General features: G+C 47.0%; 1 protein-coding gene across 1 annotated transcript; it reads left to right on the forward strand.

The window, feature by feature from the left end:
• The first annotated feature begins 337 nt into the window (after nt 1-337).
• ANKRD53 (ankyrin repeat domain 53) lies at nt 338-11,066 on the forward strand. Its single transcript, XM_018563158.1, has 5 exons — nt 338-487; nt 4,598-4,797; nt 5,879-6,043; nt 7,498-7,618; nt 10,353-11,066. The coding sequence occupies exons 1-5, from the start codon at nt 338-340 to the stop codon at nt 11,064-11,066; spliced, it is 1,350 nt and encodes a 449-aa protein (XP_018418660.1).

Below are 11,066 nucleotides of genomic sequence, written 5' to 3' on the forward strand. Positions count from 1 at the left end.
CTGCAACCTGTTGGTCTGCCAGAAATGCACCCAAGTCCTGCTGTGGGCTGGCAGCGCACAGCATTTTTGTGGAATGGATGGTGTCAGCCCTGCTCGGTTGTCTTTTTTGCTAAACTATTCATAGACTCATCTTTTTGTAGTAGATACAAATTGGGAGGGCTAAGTACCCTCCTCCTGATCACCTGGAGTGTTCGCAGGACAGCTCTGAATTTCTGACATGATCAGCAGGTATATTTTTGCACTGATAGAACAGTTGTGCATGAGATCTATCCCTCTTTCCTGTACTATGGTGAGCCATACAAACAGATATATTTGTATTTCCCACAGGGACCGCAGAATGGCCCCCCAACCCCTCGGCCCCCAGAAGGGCACTCTGGACAAGGCAGATGTTACCAGTGACCAGCTCACAGCGGCCTCCGTTGGAAACGTGGACTGGCTGCGGCTGTGTATGCAAGCAGCGGGCTCGCACATCGAGCAGGATGGGAATGTAAGTGTAAAATTACATAACGCGGCCCCTGTCTCTCAGACAACACGTAAATACTGTGGGATGAGGACGGTAAGACCCAGTTAATCCTCTGAGGTCCGGTAATCTGCAGCCATCTGCTTTTCCCTACATTATATGATGATTTGAAGATAATACGACACGTTAATGGGGCAGAGCCATCGTCTCGCTAGAAACTCTGCCAATCTGATGTATTAGACATAATTTAGTTAATTAATCTAATTTGGGGAGGTCACTGATCAGAACTAGGGATGAGCTTCGCGTTCGAGTCGAACCTATGTTCGACTCGAACATAGCATGTTCGAGCGTTCGCCGAACACCGAACATTATGGGATGTCCGCGGTCTGTTCGACCGCGGCACAACAAGCCAAATGTGTTTCTGTGCAGAACTACAAAGCCCAGCAAGCCATCCCTTGGGCCGTCTCTTTGCACTCTACTGTGTACTGGTCAGGACTAAAAAAAATATAATTTAATAACATTTAAAAAAAAACCTTTTTAAAGCTAAATAGGAAATACTACATATGAATATATTGTGTTTTCACATTCAACCAGCAACCCTTTCACATGATTTCAAGGCCCTCCTTAAAAAAAAAATGCTGTTGTTTACAGAGCTCAATATCTCAACCTGAAATTTACATGAACAAATGAATATGTCAGAGCAATGATGTCCCCTGCCCTCCATAGGGCTGGCTACTCCCCTACCTCTATAAGTTTCAACCAGAGACAGCATGCCAGAAAGCAGGCAAGTTCTGCTGTGGTCACTCCTAACAAAACCCATAGTGCAGGGGTAGGCAAACTCTGGCCCTCCAACTGTGGTGAAAGTAGAAATCCCATCATGCCTCTTGCTCTGGGAGTCATGCCTATGGCTGTCAGGGTCTTGAAATGCCATATGGGATTTATAGCTCCACCACAGCTGGAGGGCTGACGTTCTCCTACCCCTGCCATAGTGCTTTGAAAGCCCTGTGTTAGAACTGTAACCTGTAGTTCACCTCTTCCTGCCAGCTGTACGTATATATGTGGCAGCACAGCGGTGGGCTTTAGGCCTTGTTCACACCAAGCGCGTTCCAGGAGCAGAGCAGTTACAGACCGGATCAAAACTGCGTCCAATGTATTCCAATGGTATTTTGGGCTCTAGTTCAAACCGCAGCGTTCAGTTCCAGAGCATGTTAAAAAAACTGCAGCAAGCCCTATTTTACCTGCTCTGCAACGCATGCAAACACATCAAAAACGCATGCAAACGGACTAAAAGCCCATTCTAAACTAAAAAAAACAACCAAAAACGTCTCCGAACCCATCAAAAACGCGGCAAAAAATGCGGCACAACCCACTGCACTGCGTGTGCAGAAACTCATGCAGATCTGGCCTGCATTTGGCGTGAACAAGCCCTCAATGCTGTGCTGCCACACATATGCTTACAGCTGGTGTCACTGTTCAGTGCTAGAAGTGTATCCATCCCGTGCCCCCAGCTCTGTGACCACTCTTCGGAAACTCTTTACGATTGGGAGCCGGTAGGACAGGCTCTTGACAGCCAATCACAGTGATCATATGCAGGGCTGCCATCAGGGGGGTATGGCAGATTCTCATGTAAGGGGCCCCGACCAGCCTGGGGGGCCCACCCGGGACCCTTACATGAGTATCAGCCGACGGCACTGGCTGAACTACCAGGGTCGCGTGTGCGACTGGGCCCTGGTGTCCCGCCACTAGAGGGGGGCCCAGAAAGGAGGAGAGCCCACCCCGGTACAACAGCAGCAGCAGTCGGTCCTAGTCCAATGAATATTGAGATAGTCCCCTCTCTCCCTGGATCCCCCGCTGAACTGACAACAGAGGGACCGCCTGCAGACCTGGAGAGACCGCCACAGCCCTGGAGAGACTGCCCGCATCTCTGGTGAGACCGCTCGAACCCCCATATTAACCACCATGGGAAAGAACTGCTGAGCGTCTTCCTGCTGAGAGCTGTAGTTCCAGGATGCAATGTCGGCTCCTTGGTGGTTAACGGGCCCCCTCAAGTGGTGGAACGCCAGGGCTCAGTCACAGCTGTGACTCAGATAGTTCCACCACTTGGGAGTGCACAGACAGGAGGAAGAGGGAACCGTTAACCACCTCAGCTCCCAACTCTCTGCAGCTCCTTCCTATGGCGGTGGGGGTTGGAGGGGGCCCTTCATGGTTTCTTGCACTGGGGCCCTGAAGCTTCTAATTACACTTCGGCTCCAGCATTGCCAATCCAGCGGTTTCAGAGCAGGCTGGGGCCCATCAGCGCCGCCACTGCTCTGATCTCGGACCGACCGGAAGTGACATCACGCCACTTCCGGTCAGTCCGGCGGGAGAAAAGGCCAGATGTACAGGTACCAGGAGCAGGTAAGAGGAGCTGGGAGGGAGATGAAGACCCAACCTGCCCACCTGAGACCCCTGCGGAGCCCACCATGGAGAGTCTCAGATGGGCTGTGCAGCATCTATGCTGAGCTCTGCAGGGTCACTCTCAGGTGGGTCCTGTGTCCATCGGGTCACTAAGCCCAGAGTCCATCGGGTCACTAAGCCCAGAGTCCATCGGGTCACTAAGCCCTGAGTGTCATTCTGCATTAGAGTGTAAGCTCCTCTGTACAGAGACTGATGTGACTGGCTCAGTGTTCTCTGTACAGCACTGCGGTATATGTCAGAGCTATATAAATTTATAATAACTAGGGATGCACTAATACCGAGTATTTAGGCGAGTACTCTCCCAAATGCTCTGATGCCTATCCCGGTACTTTAGCTTCAGACATCAGGAAGCCGGGCAGTGAGTCATTACACGGCGCTCGGTTTCCTGATTGGCCAGAAAGCTGGCTCCATGCTTTCTCGTCACCTAGTGACGACAAGCATGGGGACGGCTTCCCTGCTAATCGGGAAGCCAGGTGGTAAGTCATTACATGTCGCCCGGCTTCACTAATGGGACTTCCGGTATCGGTATTTGGTATCGGTGAGTACCGAGAAAAAATATCGGTACTGGATACCGAACAACAGTATCTGTGCATCCCTAATAATAACAGTTTGTGACTCTGGGGGATTACATTAGAGTGTAAGCTCTGTCAGAGACTGATGTGACTGGCTCAGTGTAGGGGGCGGCAGAATGGGCTGTGCAGCATCTATGCTGAGCTCTGCAGGGTCACTCTCAGGTGGGTCCTGTGTCCATCGGGTCACTAAGCCCAGAGTCCATCGGGTCACTAAGCCCTGAGTGTCATTCTGCATTAGAGTGTAAGCTCCTCTGTACAGAGACTGATGTGACTGGCTCAGTGTTCTCTGTACAGCACTGCGGTATATGTCAGAGCTATATAAATTTATAATAACTAGGGATGCACTAATACCGAGTATTTAGGCGAGTACTCTCCCAAATGCTCTGATGCCTATCCCGGTACTTTAGCTTCAGACATCAGGAAGCCGGGCAGTGAGTCATTACACGGCGCTCGGTTTCCTGATTGGCCAGAAAGCTGGCTCCATGCTTTCTCGTCACCTAGTGACGACAAGCATGGGGACGGCTTCCCTGCTAATCGGGAAGCCAGGTGGTAAGTCATTACATGTCGCCCGGCTTCACTAATGGGACTTCCGGTATCGGTATTTGGTATCGGTGAGTACCGAGAAAAAATATCGGTACTGGATACCGAACAACAGTATCTGTGCATCCCTAATAATAACAGTTTGTGACTCTGGGGGATTACATTAGAGTGTAAGCTCTGTCAGAGACTGATGTGACTGGCTCAGTGTAGGGGGCGGCAGTGCGGGGGGGGCCCGGCCTAAAGCCGTGTAAGGGGCCCCAGAATTTCTGATGGCTGCTCCTGATCATATGATGAGATAGTCCAGGCAATGCCTCCGGCATTAGGATGTACTTAAAGGGCCAGAAAGGGGGTAAAGCAAAGCTTGTGTATAGTTACATAGTTAGCCAGGTTGAAAAAAGATACAAGCCCATCGAGTATGTAGAAAAAGAAAAATGTTAGACATCTTAAAAATAAGATTGCTTTAAGGTACTTGACCATAAAGCAATGAGTGGAGAACTATTTTTTTTTTTAAATAGGGATAGCGGTGCTATAAGGATGATGTCATAACACAGTTCATGTCCTCTCTCAGGGATTCACAGCTTTACACATGGCCGCTCTGCACGGTCGGCTCCGGTGTCTGAAGGTTCTGATTGAGGATTACAAGATGGACGTCAACCTACCCAGTCGATGTGGATGGAGAGCTCTGCACCTGGTCTTAAGTCAGAAGAACAGGAAAAAGGCAAAAGAATGTTTACAGTTGTTGTTGAGGTGCGGCGCTGACGTAAACGTGTGAGTAACCTCTGACTGTGTGTACAACCCAGTCCAAAAATGTTTCTCTTCTGGTTTTGGTTTTGTGCTGTACATAGCTTCCTGAAAAACATCACAGCACCCTGCCTTGGTACTCCTCTTAAAGGTCCTCAGCCCTGATACAAGCATTGGGCCGGCTTTTGGAAGGAGTTATGCAAATGCCTTGATGGGTGGGTGTCAGTCTGCTGGAGTGGACGCTCCTAGGAAGATAGCATTTGCATGCAGGCTGCCCTAGGTAACACCTACATGCAGTGGCGTCCCTAGGGGGGTGCGGCCCGCACCAGGATGACACCATTGGAGGGGTGACACCAAAATGACTGACAGTCATTTTGGTGTCACCTCCTCTGAAAAGTCGGGCACTCGGTCTCGGTTGCGTGAGAGAGCAAGTACTGGATGACACCCTGCTGTGATGTCATCACACATGCGCGCGACTTCATCACGCACGTTCGCGAATGATGTCACGCGCATGCGCGGCCATGTTGATGATACCTGCCAGTGGCCATCTTGGTGATGGGCGCTAGCAGAGAGAGGAGGGGACATTCACCCAGCGGGATAAGGTATGCCGCTAGGTCCCCTCCTCTCTCTGCTAGCGCCCATCACCAAGATGGCCACTGGCAGGTATCAAAACATGGCCGCGCATGCGCGTGACATCATTCGCGAACGTGCATGATGACGTCGCGCGCATGCGTGATGACATCACAGCAGGGTGTCATCCAGTACCTGCTCCGGGTGACACCTGGCCTTGGGATGCCCCTGCCCACATGTGATGCTGATCCTCCATGATTGTAAGAAGTGAAATCCAATGAATGAAAGGAGCGGGGCAGGGACAGTTTTGCTGTCCTCCAGCCAGGAAATAAGGGGGATCTATCTGACTTGCTGCAACTTCTAATGCACATTGCAGAGTAAGCAATTTCAGTCCAGGAGAGGAGCCCGTACAACTGTCCAGAGAAGGCTGGAGCTCAGCTTTAAAGTATTTCAAATATCAAGTGATGGATACAAACAAGTTCCCGATATCTTCTAGTCATTAAAAGGTAACCATGCTTATTCTATTCGTTGTCTCTAGAGAGAGCGAGAGCATGGTGACACCATTGCACCAGGCAGCCAGAGAAGGCCTGGAGGACTGTTTGGCCATATTGGTTGAAAATGGAGCAGATGTACATGCGAAAGACCTACAGGGCAACCGTCCCATCGATTTATGTAAGATTTGGTGCCACCGTAATTGTGCCAGGTAGGTCCTGTGAGCTACAACAAATATATATTTGTATATACAGTTGGGCAAAAAAGTATTTAGTCAGCCACCAATTGTGCAAGTTCTCAGACTTAAAAAGATGAGAGAGGCCTGTAATTGGCATCATAGGTAGACCTCAACTATGAGAGACAAAATGAGAAAACAAATCCAGACAAATCACATCGGCTGATTTGGAACAAATTTATTTGCAAATTATGGTGGAAAATAAGTATTTGGTCAATATCAAAAGGTCATCTCAATACTTTGTTATATATCCTTTGTTGGCAATGACAGAGGTCAAACGTGTCCTGTACGTCTTCACAAGGTTGGCACACACCCTAACTTGTCAGTCTATCTCCCACCTTGACTGCCTTTAGGCGTTCCCTAAAGACTCATCTCTTCAGGGAAGCCTATCCCACCTCAACCTAACCACTGAACCATCACATTCTCAAACAATTCATCCCCACACAATTACCTCCTCATGTATCACTGGCCCCTCCCTTTTAGATTGTAAGCCCTCAAGGGCAGGGCCCTCCTTACCATCTTGTCTTGAATTGTATTGTAATTGTAATGCCTTCCTTATATTGTAAAGCGCTGAGGAAACTGTTGGTGCTATAGAAATCCTGTATAATATTAATATATATAAAGTATGACTAAGACAACAGAGTTCATTCCTCCCTGTTCTATAAGACTCAACGACAATGTTAATATTTCGGATGGGGAATGTTGGTTTTTAGAGGTCTATGTTGTAGCTTGAAGCTCCTTCTGTATCTCCGGGTGGGACCAGCTATGGAGTAATAGAGAATCCAGACAAGGACCAATGTTATCAGATGCCAGTTAGCCTAAGAGCACATTTTAGGATAGAAACCAAACCTGAACACCCAGGACACACACACAGGTAGAACAAAAAAACTCCTTGCAATTCATGTTCCCAGGAAGGAAATAGGCCCAAAACCCCAGTGTGAAAAGCCAACCACTGCCAGTGCCTGCCAATGTGCTGTCCCCAGGGGCAAGAATACCTATATGCACCATTTCCTTACAACAGCATACCTTCCAGAATTCTAAATGATAAACCATGCTTTGCTGTTGTCATCTTCATCACGTTTCTATTTAGTGAGTCTTTGTTCCTGAACAAGTATTTAAGTCAGTTGTTCCAACTCTACTAGCTGCTGACTTGTTCCAGGCCAATGATTTGCTGACTGGTTTGTGAGCAAGGATAAGGTTGATAGACCTTTTAAACAGAGTTTCTCCCCCATGTATATCCTTTAAAGTAAAGTTTCCCTTGTACCTTCAGCTATTTATTAACTCGGGTCATCTGCTGGCCATGCAGTGCTTAAAATATATTTTGTTTTACTGCTTATTATTGGTTCCACACACATTGTGTGCAGGCAAGGAAGTCATATTACTAAACATATACCACTGATTCTCTATTCTTAATGTCCTCTGTATTTTAGGTACCTCCACAATGCCACGTGGAAAAAAGACAAGGAGGAATTTGCACGTGAGCTGAAAAAGATGGAAACATTGAAAAGAAACATCCTGGAAATGGACCGAGAGGCTCTGCTAAAGATGATGGTGAGATCCTGAGATGTGCCCTTATGTTATGTTACTGGAATTCTGAACATACTGTACATGTACCGTAATCATTAAACCTGTGAAGGATGAGGGAAGGGAAGTTGGTGCTTAACTGGTGTGTTCTTTTAGGGATTAAGGTTTTAGTATGTTTGGATGCATTATCTCAAACCCTACTCCGGACATCTCAACCCCTACTCCAGACATCTCAACCCCTACTCCAGACATGTCAACCCCTTCTCCAGACATGTCAACCCCTACTCCAGACATGTCAACCCCTACTCCAGACATGTCAACCCCTACTCCAGACATCTCAACCCCTACTCCAGACATATCAACCCCTACTCCAGACATCTCAAACCTTACTCCAGACATCTCAAACCTTACTCCAGACATCTCAAACCCTACTCTGGACATCTCAAACCCTACTCTGGACATCTCAAACCCTACTCTGGACATCTCAAACCCCACTCTGGACATCTCAAACCTTACTCTAGACATCTCAAACCTTACTCCAGACTTCAACTCTACTACAAACATCTCAAACCCTACTCCAGACATAAATTCTACTACAAACATCTCAAACCCTACTCCATACATCTCAAACCTTACTCCAGACATCTCAAAGCCTAATCCAGACATCTCAAACTCTACTCTAGACATCTCAAACTCTACTCTAGACATTTCAAACCCTACTCCAGACATTTCATACTCTACTCTAGACATCTCAAACCCTACTCCAGACACCCTTAACCCTACTTCAGACATCTCATACCCCACTCCAAACATCTCAAATCCTACTCCAGACATCTTTACCCTACTCCAGACATTTCATACCCTACTCCAATTACTCCAGACATCTCAAACCCTACTCTGGACATCTCAAACCCTACTCTGGACATCTCAAACCCTACTCTGGACATCTCAAACCCCACTCTGGACATCTCAAACCTTACTCTAGACATCTCAAACCTTACTCCAGACTTCAACTCTACTACAAACATCTCAAACCCTACTCCAGACATAAATTCTACTACAAACATCTCAAACCCTACTCCATACATCTCAAACCTTACTCCAGACATCTCAAAGCCTAATCCAGACATCTCAAACTCTACTCTAGACATCTCAAACTCTACTCTAGACATTTCAAACCCTACTCCAGACATTTCATACTCTACTCTAGACATCTCAAACCCTACTCCAGACACCCTTAACCCTACTTCAGACATCTCATACCCCACTCCAAACATCTCAAATCCTACTCCAGACATCTTTACCCTACTCCAGACATTTCATACCCTACTCCAAACATTTTAAACTCTACTCCAGACATCTCATACCCTACTCCAGACGTTTCCTACCCTACTCCAGACGTTTCATACCCTACTCCAGACATTTCATACTCTACTACAGACATTTTAAACTCTACTACAGACTTTTCATATCCTACTCCAAACATCTCGAACCCTACTTCCGATGTCTCACACCCCAATCCAAACATCTCAAAACCTACTCCAGCCTTATGTACCGCTCTGTGTCTTTTCTGTTACTTTAGCAATGTTGGCAGATTAGGTTGTGTGGTATGTGACGTGTTCAGCTGTCATTCTGCAACGCAGAACATTATTGTATGTGACATGTGCTGTTTTACAGCATAACTCTCCTTTCCATAAATTACTTTTTACTCATGTGCAATGCGCCTTTGAACTTGCTTGAAAATTAGATGACTCCAGGAGAGTGAATTTCATGGCACAGCCCCCTCTCTCCTTACACATTATGGCCCTTGCTCCTTCTGGGAGTGTCTAATTACTCTCTGTGATGCTGTAGCTCCTCCTCCTCTCTCTATATAACCTTTTATGTAGCTGTCAGCTGTAGGGATATATAGATATATAGATGCTATAGAGTGTCACTTAAATGACAGCTCTAAGTCTGCCGGGGCTGCTGACCTTACATCCAAAATGGTGGCGTCCAGCAGCAGTCTCAGGGTTTTTGGATGTCTACAGAAACAACATGTCCGGTACTATGTAACAATGTTAAATGCACATATGATCTTATGGTAGGATTGTTGCTGAACTGAACGGTCTGGCGACAGCGTCTCTTTGACATGTTAATATAATTTTAAAAGTCTTACATTTCTAACATCTAATGCTTACAATGAAAGAATCCCTGGTAATCCTGCCATGAAGGTCCTTGTTCAGTAGGGTGGCAACTGTCTTCCAGTCCGGTTGTGTTGTCATCCTGTCATATGTTCCCCTGGTGAAAGCTACAAGCACACCTTGGACAGCCATAGTTATCCATCATCACTATTAGAAAGCTGGTTCAGAACAATGATGTGCAGCCAGGGCTGTAGTGAGTGGAATTGGTTTAAATTAGGGATGCACCGACACCAATACTAGTATACTTGCTCAAATACTCCGATACCGGAACTTCCGCTATAAGGAAGCCGGCTCCATGCTCCCTCGTCACTTGGTGACGAGGGAGCTTGGAGCTAGCTTCTCAGCCAATCGGGAAGCAGGGGGGGCGGGTAATCAGTCACCGCCCGGCTTCCTGATAGGTCGGGAAGCTGACCAATCAGGAAACCGGGCGTCAAGTCATTATCCACCGCCCCGGCTTCCTGATTGCTACACAGGTTGCTGTTTCTGGATAGTATTTTTGAAGGTTACACCATACTCTAACCAGCTGACAAATAGTGACATGTGCAATTATTAAACAATTGTTCTTTCCTATTTTTTTTTAGAAAACCCACGAGACCTGTTTTTGTGTCGGCACAGAGACCAAGAAACCACCAGAAAAAGCAAGGGGTACCTCCATAAAAACTAAAGTCTCATCAGATTCTAAAGTAAGCCAGATGTCCAGTAAATTGTTACCTGGTAAGGAGCAGCATAAGAAAAAGCTTTCAGCCTCTGAGGGTTTAGACAAGGACACATATAAGAAAAGGACAAATACCATGTCTAGCTATAGGGAAGAAGGAGGAACCAAGAGACTTGAAGATGATGGAGAGCATTCTAGGGTACAGTCAATGTGCCAATGTTGTGAATGGAATCCAAGTTCTAATCCGACAATGCCTCCAGTCACAGATATTTACAGACCTCCCACATTGCGTCTGGGCATTGACCCAGAAGATGTCACCAAACCAGACTTCAGTGACATAGTCACACTTGACAAAGATGAGCATGGTCAGCCACAAATCAAGACCATTCAAGGACAAATCTTCCCCTCCCAGCCTAATTTGCCATACGAGACCATTCAAAGGTGCTTGTTTCCCAAGACCGGTCCTAAGGAAAGGATCTGCATGCCATATGAGTTTAAGACCATCCATGTTTTTGATGTGCCCAAAAAGCAACAGCCTTTGGAGGGGAGAAAACCAGTTTCAGAAATCTCATTCCACTTGAGGCAAAACCTTGATTCTAGGCTCAGGACAGCCAACAAGTCTACTAAACGCCGACCATGA

This window comes from Nanorana parkeri, unplaced genomic scaffold, assembly GCF_000935625.1.
Source record: "Nanorana parkeri isolate BGI_ZX_2015 unplaced genomic scaffold, ASM93562v1 scaffold637, whole genome shotgun sequence".
Taxonomy (NCBI): Eukaryota; Metazoa; Chordata; class Amphibia; order Anura; family Dicroglossidae; genus Nanorana; species Nanorana parkeri.